The 18,446-nt window shown below is 46.5% G+C and overlaps 1 protein-coding gene across 4 annotated transcripts in view; it reads right to left on the bottom strand.

Annotated features, from left to right (window-relative positions):
* Rnf213 (ring finger protein 213) overlaps positions 1-18,446 on the bottom strand; it is a 99,506-nt gene that overhangs the window by 5,955 nt on the left and 75,105 nt on the right. For all 4 annotated transcript variants that reach the window (XM_087572566.1, XM_087572567.1, XM_087572569.1 and 1 more), the window contains 19 exon segments: positions 17,399-17,568; positions 17,203-17,302; positions 15,976-16,087; positions 15,143-15,353; positions 14,745-14,935; positions 13,866-13,988; positions 13,152-13,262; positions 12,390-12,632; positions 11,628-11,709; positions 11,008-11,042; positions 10,037-10,131; positions 8,478-8,637; positions 7,613-7,781; positions 5,512-5,603; positions 4,814-5,065; positions 2,323-2,455; positions 2,019-2,102; positions 1,050-1,230; positions 633-834 (listed from right to left, as the gene is read on the bottom strand). In XM_087572566.1, the coding sequence (XP_087428692.1) occupies positions 633-834; positions 1,050-1,230; positions 2,019-2,102; positions 2,323-2,455; positions 4,814-5,065; positions 5,512-5,603; positions 7,613-7,781; positions 8,478-8,637; positions 10,037-10,131; positions 11,008-11,042; positions 11,628-11,709; positions 12,390-12,632; positions 13,152-13,262; positions 13,866-13,988; positions 14,745-14,935; positions 15,143-15,353; positions 15,976-16,087; positions 17,203-17,302; positions 17,399-17,568 (2,746 nt within the window).

Raw genomic sequence — 18,446 nt, 5'->3', positions numbered from 1 at the left:
ACCTACATGTAATGTATTTGACTAGACTGGAAGGATCCGAGCAGTCCAGATGAAGGGAAAGAATGTGGCTCTGCCACTGTGTTCAAGAGGTGGCAGAAATCCTATGTGTGAGGGCAGACAATTGAGGTAACTGGAAACCTGAGCTGGAGCCACAGGCTCTGTGAAGGCCAAGTGAAGGGAGGCAATGGGAGGCCATGCAGGGTGTCCAGCAGAGGACCCAGGGAGCACTGTGTCAGACGGCTAAAATGACAGGTATGCCATGCCAGTTAAAGGTGAGGACACACAGGGGACACACTGGCCCTTGGGTGTAGAGTGCTGAGGAACAGGGCAACAATGGCAGATTCCTTGGTGGTGCCATTAACAATGGCAGAAAAACCAAACGCTAAGTCCGTAGAGACTGGAGAATGTCTCTGAGGGACTGAGATGCAGAAGGTGGTACCAAAGGGCTTGAGAGAATAACCACAGTCAGGAGGCTGATGCAGTTGTGGCCATGCATGCTTTGACCAGGAAGGAGATGATACAGGAGAGACTGTGGGTGGCACAGTGTACTCTCTGTTCCTCAGAACACCAGAATGGTACCTTCCTCTTGACATAACTAAGCAGCACATTGGCTATCGGCAGACTCAGCTTACCTTGAGGGTGAGCCTAGGCTTGCCCTGGAGGAAGCGGCTGCTGATCTGCCGCTGGATCTTCTCTAGATCAAACTCTTGTGAGGTTTCCCCACCTTGCTGCACTTGGTACTGGCAGTTGGAAAGGATCAGTGGATTCAGGTCCCGCTCCACATCATAACTGATGACATGCAGGTCAGCAACCTCAGAGGTATCTACAGAGTAGCTGAGGGACAAGACACATGCTGGATGTCGAGAGCAGACACACAGGGACTCTCCTGTTTGAGCCTGTGTGGTCTGAACAGGTGAGAGCTGCATGTCTACGGGCCACTCTGGAGAGAATGGCCAAGGGAGGCTCTGCCATGGAAAGAGCAGAAGGTGGAGGAGGTTCAGGAGCCTAGGGCTGGGCAAACACCATGCTCTGCTGACTTGTACACCTACCTGTTGTCTTCATTGGAGAGCTTTTGCACCACGTAGACCATTTTATTGTGTAGGCTAATCAAGTAGCTGACTAAAGCAGTTCCACAGAGGCCTAAGCCCCGTCGCCGTGGAAGGATGACCTCAAATTTAGCATCCAGATCCAAGTCAGAACGGCAGTAATCTTTTGGTAGCTTGATCTCACCTAGAAATGACAAGATCATTCCTTGGCAGATAGGTAAGCTGTCTTAGTCATAGCATCAAGGTGAGGGGAGGAAGAGACGTGCAGAGCAGACATGGTCATCCCATCTAACACAGAGCAGGGAGCCTATGTAAGGTCTTGTCTTTACATGGACATGTTGACAGGTGTTCAGTAACCCAACTCTTTCTTGAAACCCAGTTTTTGGATTCAAGAAGATGAAGGCTCTCAGGCCACCATACTTCTCCCAGACCCTCTGTGCTGGCTGGTTTTATTTTTGTCAACCTGACACAAGCTACAGTCAGAGAAGAGGCAGCCTAAGTAAGACAATAGCTCTGTAAGAGCTGGCTGTAGGCAACCTATGGGGTGTTTTCTGAATTAGTGACTTATAGAGGATGGACAAGCCATTGTGAGTGGGGCATTCCCTGCACTGGTGGTCCTGGCTCTATAAGAGCAGGCCCTGGGGAACACGTAGGAAGCAGTTATGTCTCCCCTATCCTCATGGCGTCTGCATCAGCTCCTGCTTCCAGGTTCCCACCTTGTCCCTGTCCTGACCTCATGTGATGATATGGTGCTGAAAAAGAAATAAGCCACATAAACGCTTTCCTCCCCAACTTGCTTTTGGCTATGATGTTTCATCACAGTAATAGAAACCCTAATTAAGACAGCCTCCACCTGAAGACACCTAGAGAGCTTGCGTGGTGCTGGCTGTGACGGGCAACACTGAGCACCAGAGCAGTGTGTGCACAGCACATCCTGTTGTGATGCTCTGCTAGAGGGAGGAGGACACTTACCGTTGGTCTCCAGAGACCGCCTCAGTGCATTCCACGTGGACAGAAAGACAGTGATTCGATCATGTAACAGCTTTTGCAGCCCATCTGTTGAGCAAAGCATTTCAGAACTATGACAATACAGCCAAGGTCTGTTTTGACCTACAGCAGCTCTGTGCCTTCCTGCTGCAGCCTGGCTAGCTGGAATTAGGGTCTCTTCATCGCCTGTTCATGCTTAGGGCCCAATGGCCTGCTACTGAGCCCTCATCCCTTTATCTGTTAAGCACAAATGGTGCTGACTTCATTTTAGAGCTTCAGAGAGTCATACCTGAATGGTGACTGTGGATAAAGCTTCTGATGGAACTGAATTCAACTTCCGAGACATTCTGGAACTGTTTGACTAGGTCTCTTTGCAGGGCCAAGATCTCAGGCAAGAATTTCACCAGCCTTAGTTCTGCTTCCTGCCAAAGGAAGATGGTTTTAGTAGTGATGCCTCTATTTCCCTAAGAAACGCTAGCTGGCATGTGCATACATATTTTGTGGGTGCTTGGGGGGAGTGATACTGCTGATTTAATCTGTTCAGTGCTCTATTTTATATGGTGACATATCATAGAATTTAGAAACAGGTAAAGGGCCACCTCATTCTTAAGTACCCACAAATGGCTTGCAGTGTTAACACTGTTCTACTCTCTGCCCTGACACCCAGAGCCAAACCTATGCACCAAAACCTAAAGAGAGCTGCCTTGAGGATTAAATCCTATCTCATCCAGTACAAAAATCAACCCAGGATGGATCAAATACCCAAATGTAAGACCCAAAACTTCCAGAAGAAAACGGGAAATGTGCTGGAGTGAAGAGTCATTTCTGGATAGGGATCCTAAAGCACCGATTGAGAAAGTGAGGTGGCAAGTGACTGAAAACCTTCTGTTCAACAAAGGAAATAGTCAACAGGGGCAAAGAGAATTACTGGAAAGAAGTAAAGACTTTCCATTTGTCCAAAAAGGCTCCTGCCCTGAGTATGTAAGAACTAAAGAACAATAGCCAAAGAGTCCCATTGACAGTGGGCAAATGAACTGATCCTCTCAAGAGATACAGATGACCAACAAGTGTATGAAGAAATGTCCAGTATCATTAGTTATCAGGGAAAGGCCAATCAGTGATATACTGAAATATTATCTCACCCAGGCAGAAGGCCAGTGAAAAAAAATAGCCAGTGTCAAACCCTGGCCAGGATGTGGAGTAAAAGGATTAACATTGCTAGTTGAATATGAATTAGAACAGCTATTTTGGCAGAGTATGGAGAGTCCTCAAAAAAAGTAAATGTTATTTACCGAACAGTCTAGCCTTTCTTCTGGTTATATATTCAAAGTAAATGAGATACATGTGCATGTCCATGCTTTCTGTGACTTCTGTAACAACAGCTAAGAGTTTCAACCTAGATGCCTGTCAGCAGATGAATAGGCACAGTACATGTGGTGTCTGTCACAAAGGAGGACACTCAACCTCTGACCTTAAGATAAGCAAACTCCTGGGGCTGGGGATTTAGCTCAGTGGTAGAGCGCTTACCTAGGAAGCGCAAGGCCCTGGGTTCGGTCCCCAGCTCCGAAAAAAAAGAACCAAAAAAAAAAAAAAAAAAAAAAAGATAAGCAAACTCCTGCCATCTGAAGGAAAATGGCTGTAGTTGGCTTAGAGGTCACTTATCTGAAAGATTTATTAATCCTATGTATAGAAGTGCTCTGTGCATGCTTGCTTGCCTGCATGCCAACAGAGGGCCTCAGGTCACGTCATAGGTGGTTGTAAGACACCATGTAGGTGCTGGGAATTGAACTTAGGATCTCTGGAAGAGCAGCCAATGCTTTTAACCACTGAGTCATCTCTCCAGCCCCAAGAGGTCACTTTAATAAGTGAAATACGTCACAGACAGGAAGATAGGTACAACACACTCATATACATGAGCTAAAAGTTGACTTAGAGGTGGGATTGTAACAACTGTACTACTCTATTGTTCTCCAGTGAGTGCCTCAGTGTGTTTCATGCAGACAGAAAGAAGGTGATTTGATCATTGTAACAGTTTCTCTGCTCATCTGTTGAGTAACAGATGGAGGGAAGAGGTAGAAAGAAAGGTTGGGCTTCATCAGTGCATTCTGTGTGCATGTGTTAGAAATGTCACAATGAACCCAATTAATGGGTATAATTATAAAAATTAAAAAGATAAAGAAGGGGTCTCTTGTGCTTGTGTGACTGACTGAGCGTGTGAGAAACTGAGGAAGGAAAATGACATTAGTAGTTATTGTTCCAAAGCTTCCTCAGCCAAAGAAAACAACCTGACAGAAGTCATAGCACTGACGTGAGGCAGTTACTTTTGTGACCAACAATGGTCCTCAGAGTAAGAAGAAAGATCACTGTGACCAGAACTCCAGTGGGTAACAGAAACTGAGTTCCTGGATCTGACAGGATTGCAGCATCTCAGAGCTTCCTGACCGTCAGCTCACATCCCTAGCTTCAGTCTGTACCTAGATGATGTAGAAGTTGGACGTTTTCACCTTTGGAATAGTGTTTGTCATCACTGCAGACACTGCAGATGATCTGTACCCATTTTGTTGTTGCTGAGTGGCCAGCTGACCTCCTGGCCCTCGATTCTCTTCAGATGACTACTGACCAACTCACGTATTACTTCATCTGTGACTACACTTCAGAGGCCCTGGGACTGCAAAGGCCTCGTTGAGTTTCCTGCTACCTATATTTCCTTAGAGTGATAGCACTGTTAGCTGCTCAGGGCTTCCTGGTTCTTTGTGAGGTCAACCAGGAGTCATTTGTACCTTCTGGAGGAAGTGCCAGAGGAGAGGCACAGTTTCTTTGCCATTTTTCTGTTCCACGATGTGCTGCAGGTACTCCACTGTAATCTTCGTCCTGCAGCTCCAGATCTTCGAGCAATGAACTACACTTTTTTGGGGCAAGTGGGGCAGGAAGGTTGCTGGGTCCCCATATATGATTTTGGTCACAGGGTTGGAACTGATGCGCTCATCTTGGCTGATACGAGCGTTTATAGCTGGCAAGGTTTTGTCAAGATGCTGGATGAAGAGAATGAAACAGAATTCTAGAATCGAGACATTGCTGCACATGGGCTGTGGCTACCCTCCTACCTTGACTGTCCCACTGCTGGTTTCTGTTATAGCGTAACAGTACTTGTAGGATTTGGCCTCCCGGAATACAGGGGACACAGGACTAAGATGCCATACTCATTGCTTTCCTTCCAGCTCCCCACTGTATTTCTGGAATGCTTAGTTCCTCTCAGCAACGTTCCTCTCTGACAGAAGAGTATTCCATCTGCTTCATACTCTCTCACCTAGCTCTCTAACATGACAACAAGCAAGCTGTACATTGAGGGCAGTGAAACCGGAGGCTCCGGGGAGCATCCTACAGTCCCTCCCCCGGGATGATGGATACAGACTACTCAGCAGATGAATGGGAGACCCCTACTCCTAGACTGAAGTGCTAAGCAACTATCACAGCTCACCTTCAGTTCACGTAGAAGAAGAGTTCCAAAATGCTTCTCCCAGTTGTTTCTGCATCCTTTGGTTGATAATACTTCAGTAAAATTCAATGTCACTACAAATAAAACAAGAACATGTGGGTTGCCTTAGAATAGGAGCCATACCACCCTGCATCCAGTAAGTACCAGATAGTGCCAACCGAGAGTTCACTACAGAGGAAGTGCCTCCCTAAGCACCCTAAGGATGCTAACAGCCCCTGATGCAGTCATCTGCTGCTTTGTCTTCACGATGATTCTTTGAGACAATTCCTCCGACATCACTGCTGTCCTCACGAAGCCATTCAGAACGAAGAGAGGTGCCCAGTGCCACCATCAGCCACTCTAGCTGCTACCCACAGACCAAGAGCTATGAAGGTGGTGTAGATACTAAGATTGTAGCAGCCTTCTAGAACACCTCCATTTGTGTGAAATGACACCAAAACAACTGGCTTTCAATGAAATGAGCTTTTACTAAATAGCAAATTTCTGTAATTCGGACTGGGTGGGAAGGCCCTAGAAGATTGGGTCCTGTTTGCAGGCAGCCCCTTTCTTGTTATTATCGTACTTCCAAAGGTTGGGGTGGTGGGTAAAAGCAGTGGCTATGCAAGCCTGACAGCCTGAGCTCTATCCCCTGGACCCATAAACACCTGGCGTAGTGGCTTGCACCTATAATTCCTGTACTGCAAGGTGGGAGGCGATGACAGGAGACTCGCCTGAAGCTCACAGGCCAGCTGTCCTTGAGTATGCAGAGCAACAGCAGCAACAAGACAGACTTCTCCCAACTAGGTGGAAGGAGAGAACCAACTCCCAAAAGTTGTTGTCCAATCTCCACACATGCACCGAGGCAGGTGTGCACCCCCACTTAATACAATACACTCACTACCTTTAATAAAATACACTCAATACGTAATACAACACACTCAATACCTTTAATAAAACACACTCAATACTTAATACACTACACTCAAAACTTAATACAATACACTCAATACCTTTAATAAAATACACTCAATACTTAATAAAATACACTCAACACTTAATACACTACACTCAATGCCTTTGTTGCCCATTGGTGGTTTGAAAAGATCACTGCGGGACTTTCCTTGGCACAGCTGAACAGAAATGTTTGCCCGCCATGTTCATGGCCCCAGCATTAATCCCCAGCACCACCAAAATCAAAAAGGTTGTCTTTTAGTTAAAAAAAAGTCATTCTTGGGTTGGGGATTTAGCTCAGTGGTAGAGCGCTTGCCTAGCAAGCGCAAGGCCCTGGGTTCGGTCCCCAGCTCCGGAAAAAAAAAAAAAAAAAAAAAAAAAAAGGAAAAGTCATTCTTAACAATGCCATCTTCACAGCCTTGAGGATGGTTAAATGGTTAAGAACACTGGTAGAGTAGTAGCCAGAGGCCCTGGGTTCAATTCCCAGCAGCTACATGGTGGCGTGTAATGTGATCTGAGTCTCTCTTCTGGTGTGCACGAAGACACATATGATAAATTAATAAATCTTTTAAAAAACTAAGGCCATCTTCAATGCTATTTATCAGATCACCTTGTATGTCCTTTCTTGGTAGACTTAAATGCTCAGAACACACCTGTTAGCTCAATGAGCAGTGATTTTTCTCAAATTGTGAACATAAACAGCCCATGGTCAACTAGGAGACTGGTTTATAACCATGGAATTTTTAGTAAAAATCAGAAGCAATGCTAATGACTGATTCTTGGGTGTGATACTTGCTTGGCATGTGTCTCCAACACAATAGATTTGCACTTGTGTGTAAACACTCCCAAGTACCAAAGGTCAAAGGTCCTTGTTTGGTGCATGGTGTTTTGAGAACAAAGTAACTTCTAGTAGGTGTTCTGGCTTCTTTATCTCCCATCCCCTCTCTTTTTATTTAAAAAAGGATTTTCCTGTGAAGCCCAGGCTATCTGAGAACTCACAGTACTCCTGCCTCAGCTTCCCAAGTACTAGATGGCAGGTTATCATGCTTAGGTCAAGTTTGTGGTTTTCACTCACTCACTCAGGAGTCATGGGATGTGACTCCTTAGCCCAGCTTACTCTCCCCTCCCCAAGCCCCACGCCCCCTTTGCTTACTCTGGTGCTGCTCCTTGAGCAGGCTGCTGAGGATGAGGTGCACCACATGGGTGGTCTCGTCTGCACTTTTGCCCAGTATCTTGGTTAGCTGTTCCAGGTCTCTCTGGATGTGCTGCTCTAGGAAGCCTTGTGGGTCCTGGACTGGAGGCTTAATGATATTCATCAGGGCCTGGGAGTAATGAAACAATATCTCAGATGTAGTGACAGTGAGCCCAGCAGAGGCCAGGAAGAACAAGACACCAGCATGAAGTCGGAGGATGACTTCTAAGCATGACGCGGCAGCAGAGGTGGTAGAAGGAACAGGCAGACGTTGGCTATGGATTATCTAAGACATTGACTTTGAACGTTCTGTCCTCTTAGCTAGTATTCATATGGTAGAGACCACTATGGATGGCCTTAGCTTCTCCATGCTGCTCTCTGAAAATAAACTCTATCATCGGATCCTTACATCTTGTATACAAGTGACATTGGGTCTCATAATGCAAAAAACTAGTTGGTATCAGTTAAAAAGAAAACCAGAAATAAAATAAAAACATATTAAATAAAATAAATATATATTTAAAAAAAGAAAGAAAACTGGACTCGGTAACCTTCCATGGTAGAACTTTTGTCTCTAGAGCACCAAGAAAGAGATATCAATTTAAAAAAAGAAATGGATTTTACATAATCTGAAAAGTACTTCATCCATTCTGTGCCATGTTGGAAAAGGTTAGGCTTCTATGACCTGGCAGACCAGGCCCCAGCAGCATACTCTTAAACCACAGGCACTGGTAAGCAGGCTTAAGACACAGAGCTGACAGGAAACAGCAGCAAGCTCTTCTCCAGCAGCTCAAGAGAACCCCGAGGAGCAGCTCATTACAAATACCTGAGGAGTCTGGGCGGCGCCCACAAGCATAGCCAGATGAGTGAGTAGCCGGGTGAGAATAAAGACCACCGGGGACTGCCCTCGGTCAGATGCTTCTGCTGTCCCGCTGGACTGTGGATTCCCCAACACATGGCCAGTCTGCGTTCTATCCTCATTGTTTCTGGAAAGGAAGAGAAGAGACAAGGCGGGGATGGAAAGAGGCAAACCTTCCAAGCTCTGTGGTGAGGTTTCAGACCCTCAGCACTTTGGAGGTAGGGTTCTATGCTCTGAGGAAACAACAGTAAAAGTCATAGTCATCCTCCTCCTCTTCCTTCTTGGCCTGGGATGGCTGCCTATCTGTCTTTTCAGACCTCCCTTCTGACTGACCAATAACCCAAGACTCAGTTTAAAGTAGCTACATGAAATGGCTGCTGCTGTCCCCTGAGAAGGCATCAGGAAAGAGGTGTGCATCTGTCCCTGGGCAGCTAGAGTTTGGAACATTTTCCACCCATGCCTGTACTTTCCATATTTTTCTCATTTTCCCAATACTTGGGATCCAAGGTCTGGTAGAGCATTTTGCATATGTAGTAGGTGGGAGATAGAGTGTGTACATCCAGTTGCAAACACACTGCATGTCAAGGACATACAGCTTAGAGACGAGTAGCTTCAACTACACCAGAAGCACCAGAATCCATTGTGCTGTAGACAGGTCCCACCAATCAATTGTAAGGGAGTAATGAGCTACATTGTGTCAGAACTGTGGGGTCAGACTTATGTATCTAGACTTTCTTGTAGCACTATGTTGTGAGAGGCCTTGTTGGCCTAGAAACTATGAGCACATGGGGAGAGGAGTGGCATTCTATCTGATCTCTGTGCCACTTTATGTAACAGCCAGCATTTGCTAAGGATGTTACAATGTTGTGGGTGTCTGAGAACCTACCCCTCACACAAACCAAGGCATGGCAATATTTCAAAAGCCTGAATGTGTGTCATTTATTTTCCTTACATTTGGAAAAACAAAAAACAAGCCAAGTGTAGTGGTATGCCCCTGTAATCCTAGCACTCAGTAGGCTGAGGCAGGCCTGGGCCACACAGCAAGTACCAGGACAGCCATGGATATAGTATGAGATCCTATGCATAAAAACAAAAAACAAAACAAACCCCCGCCCCCGACTTCTACAGGTGGGAAGATTCGAGAGAACTAAGGTTGGTGGTTTACAAGTTCGAGTTAGGTGGCATGTGCCGAGATGGGCAAATACTGCCTCAGGGTGTTGGTCCTGACTGTCCTCCCAAGTCAGGGCATCTGCTTATAGAAGAATGTTTGTACAAGGAGTAAGCCCAGGACCCACAGAACATGTCTGTATTGTTAAGTGTTCATATGCCAGCCATGTTGTGGTTAGGACCAGTGACAGCACCTTATGATTTCCTAATGACAAGGGCTTTGGCACTGATGCCACACACGATATAGATCCAGAAGGGCAATAGTGCCTGTGGCACAAGTCAGTGTCAGTTTAGAACAAAAAGAGTAGAAGCCATCCTGAAGCCCAGGCTGATCACTAGCAAGCAAACAGCTTATGTACCTGATAACATCAAAGCCCACACTCGGCTTGTGATTGAGGCCTCCGATTGGAACACGACAGTCCGGACAGATGCTCATTTCCATTGGCTGGCCACACTAGAGTGAACAAGTATTGTTTATGCACAAGAGCTGATGTGTGGTGACCCTGCACTGCCATAGAAAGGGATGGTCCCTATGTGTGCACATAATTCTGGAGTGTGATATGGGGACAGGGTGGACACTCTTCATATGTTAACAGTGGGGAAATGCAAACTTTTATGAAAAGTAGACATAAAACTGAGTTTGAGTCACAAATTGATTGAACAGGGTAGGAGAACTTGAAGCACAGTCTTTCTCTCTTACACTCAGCTCTTCATTCCTCTCCTGCACCTGTACTCATCTTAGGGCTTCACTACCTAACCCCCCAGAGCCTGGGTCAGCCTGGGAAGAATCCTTTTCTGCCTCATTCCATGGACCAGGAAGTACAAAAGTCTCAGAAACAGTGAATTGTTTGCCTCAGCCTGTTTATTCACAGGATGGTGATTCCTTTTCTTCTTCATGGGCCAACTATGGGGTGTCTTTCCCATTCTGTAGTGTTGCCGACCCCTGCTCTGTGGTCTGAGGATGCAGTTGTCCCAACCAGCAGTCCTCTGGGGTTCATGGCCCTATGGCAGTGTCTGGAGATAATCTAACTTGCCCCACTTTAGGTAGCTGTTGCCACTCAAATCTCTATCTATTTATTGCGCAGAGGCCACACTTGCTGCTAACAGTTCTAAAAAGCAAGGAACAGGGCTCACAATGGATACTGCCTGTGGTGCTGCATGGAGGAATCCTGGGCTAGAAGCCTTTGGTACAGGTAGCTACTTGCTTGGATACCGTGAATGGTCCTCAGAACAGGTCTGTGTTTTCTCAGGTCAAGGTTTCATCCTCCCGCCAACCTCTTCTCGGCACTAGGGGAACACCTAACCAAACATCCCAAACACCAAAACTCACCTCTCCTACAGAGCATGGATGGCCGTTGGGACAAGCTGTTAAAAGAACAGGACACACATTGGCTAGTTAGGGTCCAGATAACCCACTGGGGCCTACACTCTGCCCTCTCTGATCTTGACCAAGTATGACACAGCCTCAGCATCTCCCTAGAAATTTGAACTATCTGGAAAATTGTGAGGAAGTATGTGATACATGCTTAGTGTGGAAGACAAATATGCCCAGGGGAAATGTCTGAACCTAATTTTAATAAGCAAAGACGATCACCAGTTCACAGTGAATGCCACAGCATGGTAAATAGTATTTTCCACCTATTTTTTCTTTGGATTTATTATTGCTAAAGTATTATTTATTCAAAGCAACAGCAAAATTCACACAAAGCCTTGGGCTACATGATTTTGCCTTCCAGTTCTGCACTTGTCTTGTTGTCTGACCTTCAGTGTGGTTCCAAGTCCCCTCTTTTCTCAGATGCAATGTCCAGAGCACACAAGTGCACTGCAAAGGGCTCTCTCTGGACTTAGACGTAAGAGACTCTCAGTCTCAGCAGAGCATGGGTCTGTAAGCCACCAAAGGCTGACTGTGGGCCCCAAGCACAACCCAAGGTCTGTGTTAGTCTCACTTACTGTACCAGCGGACATTTGTCAGGCCCTCCCAAAACTTGGCATGAACCAGCAGGTCTTCAGGCATAGTTGGAAGAAAAGCATTCTGAAAGCCCAGAAGCAGAACAGGTCACAAGAAGTGAGTGCACATCCGTACAGTCAGAGCAAAGCAAGAGGGCGCTGACTTTATTATTTGCCAGGGATGCCCATGATGGTTAATCTCTCTGTTAATCTGATTGTATCTGGAATCGGCTAAGAGATAAACTGCTGGGCATACCTGTGAGGGAGTTCCTTAGTCAGGTTATTTGAAGTGAGAAGACCCACCCTACTTTCCATATCTAAGGAGGTCCCAGGAGAGGCTCCTTTGCCTTCTCATCCTACTGGCAAGCTCATCTGTGGATTGTACTTTAGTACTGAGTTCATCTTCCGGCTGCTACTGCTGCCATCCTTCCCTGACATGAGAGTGTCTCCTGGAACCCTCTAGGGGGCTGAGCAGCTATGGGGTTCTCAGCTTCTCCAGAATGAGACAGCCATTGTAGGGCTACCCAGACTGTATCACACACAGCTATCTGACAAATACAATTCTCCTTTCAATATGTATTCATGCCATTGGTTCTGTTCTTCTAGAGAAGCCTGACTAACACAGTGCTTAGGAGTCTGTGGGAGGCAGGCCAAGTTTTCACCACCACTGTGGGCAGATGGATTTAACAGTTCGAAAGTCAGCAAGTTTGTCTTCCATGGGGACAAAGCTCTGAAGATATGGAGGGAAAACAGAAGTGATCTTACCACCATTTTGAAGGGATAGAAGGCCAAGTTCCTCAGGGGTTCCAAGACTTTGTCTTGTCCACAGAGGAGTATGGTTGCCACATGGATGGCCATTTCAGTCACTGTTACTCGCAGGCTGCCGTTAGCAGACCTGGTCTGCAGCAGGGGCAGAGTATTAGCCACTAGCGATTTTGCAAAGCGGTTGATCTTAGGAGCAGAGAGGATCTTGCTTTCATTAATGAATTTGTTCATAGCCTCCAATTGCTGATGAGAAAAAATGTTTTAACATTAACATGCTTCAAAACCACATTGTAGGGCTGGACTGAACACTTGGGTTAGAGATAGGAGACTCAAGAGTTCAAGTTAAAGACTAGTCCAGACTACATGACACCCTGAAAAAGAAAATACCAGTCCCCAAACCCAACATTGTACATGGGTGTGGTAATGCACACCTGTAATCCCAGGCCCCGAGAGGCAGAGGGACAAGGATCATGAGTTTAAGGCCAGTCTGAGCTACACGTGCACAGCAAAACCTTGTCTGAAAAAAAAAAAACCCACAAAAACAGAAAAACAGATGCTCTGTGGTGGGCACTAGCTACCCAGCATATAGACCACTATATCAAGCACTGAAGAAAAAGCAAAATGCAGTAGAATTTTACTGTTGTGCTTTAGTAGTTCAGATAGATGTTCCCTCTAGTAAGGTAGAATTACCAGCATAATGTGTGTTTGTGACAGTGATGAGATGAGACTGTGGACACAGCCCTGCTGTGTAGGGCTGCTCACCTTTGAGTCTGGATGGAGGCTGCCATTGCGGGAACGGTACAAAGCAGTCACTTCTGTGTACAAGGCCAACAATAAGTAGGCTGTCTGCTGGTCTTTGGGGCTTCTGCAGGTCTGCAGAGGCAAAGACATCAAGTAAGATTTAAAGGATGTGTGGCACTTGTCAGGCCCTTACACTGAACTACATTACTGGGGAGGGGGGGGGCGCACTCTGGGAATCTGTGCTTCATTGCCAGACAGCAGCTGTCCTCTTGCTGACTACTTCCCTACCATCAGAAACATTTTAGAAGCAGACAGAGTTCCTATTTCCTCCTTCCCGGAACAATGGTAGGGTGAGCAGGGTTCAGATGAGGAGAGAATCTTAGTAGTTCCAAGGTCGGACTTCTAAAACCTTGACATCATTATCACTCAGGAGCTTGAGTTAGCTATAACTATACAAAGGAATTTGTGCAGTGTGCTAGCCTTCTTCAGGTCTGAGTGAGGTTGGAGCAGCTTCTCATCAGGGGCTCAGTTACAGACACTGGCTAACTCAAATGTTAGCACCCGTTCCAGCCACCAGTTTCCTGTGAAGGCAGGAGGTCATGAATGTCGAATTTCTAATAGTGTCACTCTAGGGGGCAACTCCGTTCTCACTCTGTCATTTGATGTATGTAAGGGAAGATGCAAACCTCCAGGCAGTGCCTCCTGGTATCAGAGAGAAGCCCAGACCCATCTTACCGACAGAGCATTCCCAACGTCTAGGGTCTTGCAGTCGAGCACAGCTTTGGCCATTGCATCACGAACAGCCTTGTATTCATCACCATGGACTAGGTATCGGTCCAGCTGACTTAGGTGGTCCTTCTGCAATTCCAGTAGTATAGGGGTTAATCACAGTGGGAATAAAGAATAGATACATTGAAAAGAACTCTAGACAAAGGTATCAGATTGTCCTCCAAGACTTGGAATGACCTCCAAGACAGGGACCACTAGGGTCATCATTGGGAGTTATCTAACTCTTCTGTGGACTGGAAGCCTGGAAAGGGCCTGGACTGATTTGTAGCTACTTGTTGTTTTCTCCACTCACAGCACTCTATGGAGTCCAGGTGACATAAAATTTGTCACCCCCAAGTCTCAGTGGTGATTATGATGATAATGAAGAAAGAAAAACAAGGAGTTTTAGTGCCATTTGGTGATCCTAGGACAGGAAGGAATGAGTTCTGAGTACCAGGAAAGGTGCTACAGTGAGGCCTTAAAAGCCACACTTCTTCCAGTCATTGCTCTGATCTCTGTTTTCTAGTCTCTTCTGCCTGCCAGAGGTAGAAGGACACAGTCGCTGTAAGGCAGAAACATTCATTTACCTTAGCTGTATCCACTAAGAAATCAAACCTAAATAACTGCAAATGAATACACACAACCTCACAACACACACACACACACACACACACGCACACACACACACGCACACACACTCATGCTGAAGCAGATACAAAGGCCCACCATTTCCCGTATGGATCAGGGCAAACACAGGTGGGCAGCCTCTGCCCCAAGTCTAGCTGCAGGATGCTGCAAACAGACTGTAAGAAGCATGCCCTTCATGGCCAAGACCCTGCTCCTCACCTGCTGTGCAAGGACTTCCCTGGGAAACACCCATTGGTATGGATGGCCCTGCCTGGAGAAGCTCTGCACGAATTCCATCCCACGCTGACTTGAGAGTTTCCTCACCAGGTACACCCTGTGCCAATCATTGTTGACACGTGTGCAGAACTGCTCAACATGCTTCAGGAAGCACCGCTTATCTTCAGCCAGTTCTGTGAGTTTAGAGAGAGCAGGTGAGGTACAGTGACAAACTTCTGCTGTGAAGACAGAGCTGGCTAGAGGACTTAAGCCTGTTCTCTGTAATCCCACCATGACAGACTACAGGGGAAAGGGTGTGGATGAGGACAGCCTTGTCCTAAGATTGGGTTCCTGTAGTTCTCAGACTTCTGAATTATAAGATTGCCACAGAGGAGACTTGCCTGAGCCTTCCTGAAGCTCTGAGAGGAAGTCAGCAGCCAAGTCAAGGCACAGGCGGACTCTGGCCATTTCCTGCAGGTACTCCACTGAAGCAGTGCGGACAGGCTCTGAGCCTCGCAGTCCTGGGGAATATGTCCTAAGGAAATGGCCTTCCTCTCTGAGAACCCGTTCATGATTTCTGCAGCCAGCACTTGTCTTCTGATATACTGAGTCCTGAGGAATGAGGGCATAGAGACTAGGGCATTAGTTCACACCAGCAAGCCCCTGCCTCTGAAAATTGCCACAGCATGCCTGCAAAGGGTCATGGGAAATAAAGCTTCAGTGAGGGTTTTTTGTTTTGGTTTTTTTTTTTTGGAATCATAGAAAAGTAGCATCCCTTTCTATTCAAGGGCAAGAAGATTTTCACAGACAAATTTACAAGGGAAATGTGTAATTAATGTAAGGATGATATGAAGTGTCCTGAGTGATGAGCTGGGGATAACCACTGCCAAGCCTGTGCCATGCTCTAGGCCGCCTAAGCAATGCGTCAGTGGGGAACTCCACTGTGCAAACGTCACTCACTTACAGAACAGTGATAGCCTGGACATCACTAAGCGCTATCACTTCACAGTGGCCCCCAAGGGACAGGCAGTACTGAAACACCATCAGACAACATGACTGTATACCAACTGCAGAGGGTGGCTCTGGAACTCTTCTGTTTTGTCCCCCCCCCCCCACCACAGAACAGAGTATCTCTTTATTGTACTACAGTGGCATCCTGTAGTTTTTCAGAAATGCTTTCACTGTATGAACCACATGGTTCAGTTCCCAAAAGAAATGCAGAACGACATCATACCTCCAGGCAGTTGATAAAGAGCAGGTACAGCTCTGTTTTGTCTTCTGTTAGGAAGGCTTTGTTCTCTAACTGGGTCAGGTAGTTCTGGATGTAACCCTTTACTTCATGGAAGCTGTGGAAAGAGACCCAGTGCTAGGTCTAACCCAGGGCCTTGTATGTGTCAGGCAAGTACTCTACCAGTCTGCATCCCCAGCACCCGAATGTTTGACACACGATTGGTCATTTGGAAATTTGTTGCACTATTGATACATTTAAATTGTAGAATACACTGGGGGAAAATACCCCAGATAGAATCATTAATATCACCATGGATCTCCTCCAAAAAAAAAAAAAATTTAAGTCTTACAAAGTGGGATCAACTTGTGGTCTAAAATTCAAACTCTCACTTAACTATTTAAACTGTATCATTGGTAGCAACTACTGTAGTGCTTAGCTGTGCCAGGATCACTGTTGTTAGGAAAGTGCCAGCAGGCCCAGTTCTGTGTGACGAGCTGGCACTCACCAGCAGGCACCGGAAGGAATGCCACTGCAGATACCAAAGGCTGAGGGTGCCTTGATAGGACTCTGGGGAGAGTTTGGGGTTCAGAACCACATGGACACTTGGAGAGCTGCAGCTCTGGCTCAGCACATCTGCCCCAGAGGACAGGGTGCATTCTACTCCTCTGACCCGACAGACACAGCCCATCTTCAGAGAAACACAGACCCACAAGCCACCAGGGCTGGGCCACACTTACAGGCCCATGGGGCAAAACTATAAGCACACAAGCCTCAAGTAAACTGGGTTTGCTTAAATAGAAAGCTTCTCCAGACCACAGATGAACTCCCAGCTCATAGAGGGTGCAGGGGACAGCGTTATCATTAAAATACTTCCTGGTGATTAGGAGCATTGAGTTTTTTGGGACAAGTTTGATCTTTGCTGTCAGAATACCTAATTTCTTGTTGTTTCTTTGAGCAAGACTACACATCAAACCCACCAACCCACAGCCCAACTCTCAGGGCCCAAGCATTTAACTACCTCCTGAAAAGCCCCCAGAATTCCAAATGTCAGACAATCGCAGAAACTATCTGCAACTGGAAAAACCTGCCCCTGCTAAGCATGAGGCAAATCAAGGTCAGCTGCTGCAGAGAGTGTGAAGCAGCCTCACATCCCACACCTGGGATTAAAATGAAAACATATTTCCATACTACTTCTGTATTTTTCAAGAAACCAAAATTCTCACTACAGACCTGTACTTAAGAAGCAGTTTTAACACCACAGAGCGGATGACAGGAGTCTTGTCAACAACATCATCAAATGGAGACAGAGACTTTGTGTGTTCACGGTGTCCTGCAGCCAGAGAGAGAAGGGGACTATAGTTCGTATCATGGGACGAAGCTGAGCACAGACTCTGGTTTACACCTTCATGGGGAGAAGAGAACTCACTTTGGGAAGCATCTCTCAGCAGCTCCTTTTGTACGAAGAGTAAGGACAGCAGGGTGTCAATCACACTCTTCTGAGGGGGAATGTTATCCTTGAAGCACATGGTAGAGACCAGGTCCACAAAGAAGCTGTTGCACATATGCCGGAACTGGGCGTGCTTCTCAATGGCTTTCCTTAGGAGGGAGGGGGGACTTGTGACAAAAAAAACTGTAGAATGTGTTTCCCAGTAAGTAATTCCAGGCAGAGGGATGGGGTAGTATTTTGGTTTAAATACTAAGGTTTGTTTGACCTTGGACTCCACAATTCTACACTAGCCTTCTAATTGCTAGGATTAAAACTAGGCTGTGTTCTGTTTTTTTCCATTTTGATTTTGAATAAACAAATGAGATGAACTTAACAATGATCAGAACTGCTCTTCAGACTACAACAGGGCCAGGACTGCTTCTAGGACACTAGCATTGTCTGGACCGTTGGCTGTCCTAGAGCACGGAAAATAAAATGGGGCAGAGTCAGGGCTGCTGAGGCTCAGCTCCTCCATCTCCTGAAAGGTGGACCAGATGCACCTTCCTCCTCAGGCAGAGACTAAGGCTGTGTTCACACAGATGAGGAGATGGGGATATGGTCCCATCAGTACTGCCCTTGAACCTGTATCTAGCATGAGGGTGTGTGGGGGAGATGAGGAGGATTCCCAGACCTCACTGGCTGGTCAGCCAGGCAGAGGTGAGCTGCAGGTGTTACTGAGGTCCCTGTCCCAAAATATGAGGTAGAGTGATGAAGGAAGATACACACACACACACACACACACACACACACACACACACACACACTCACACACTCTTTTACATACACATGAACATACACCCACATGAACACACACATATACATACAAAGGAGGCCATGATGGGCAGGGGTTGGGTGAATGGCAGGGCTGAGTCTCAGTTCCACCTCCAGCACCACTCCAGCCCTCCCAACTAAAAGAGGCCAAGCTGCACCTATGTGTTTGGTTTTCTCCCAAGGACTTTGCTGTTTCCATATTGGTGCCTGCCTTATT

Source organism: Rattus norvegicus, chromosome 10, assembly GCF_021556685.1.
Source record: "Rattus norvegicus strain SHRSP/BbbUtx chromosome 10, alternate assembly SHRSP_T2T, whole genome shotgun sequence".
In the NCBI taxonomy this organism is placed as follows: domain Eukaryota; kingdom Metazoa; phylum Chordata; class Mammalia; order Rodentia; family Muridae; genus Rattus; species Rattus norvegicus.
Note: the sequence above shows the minus strand (reverse complement) of the source record. Positions and strands in the feature narration are given on the sequence as shown.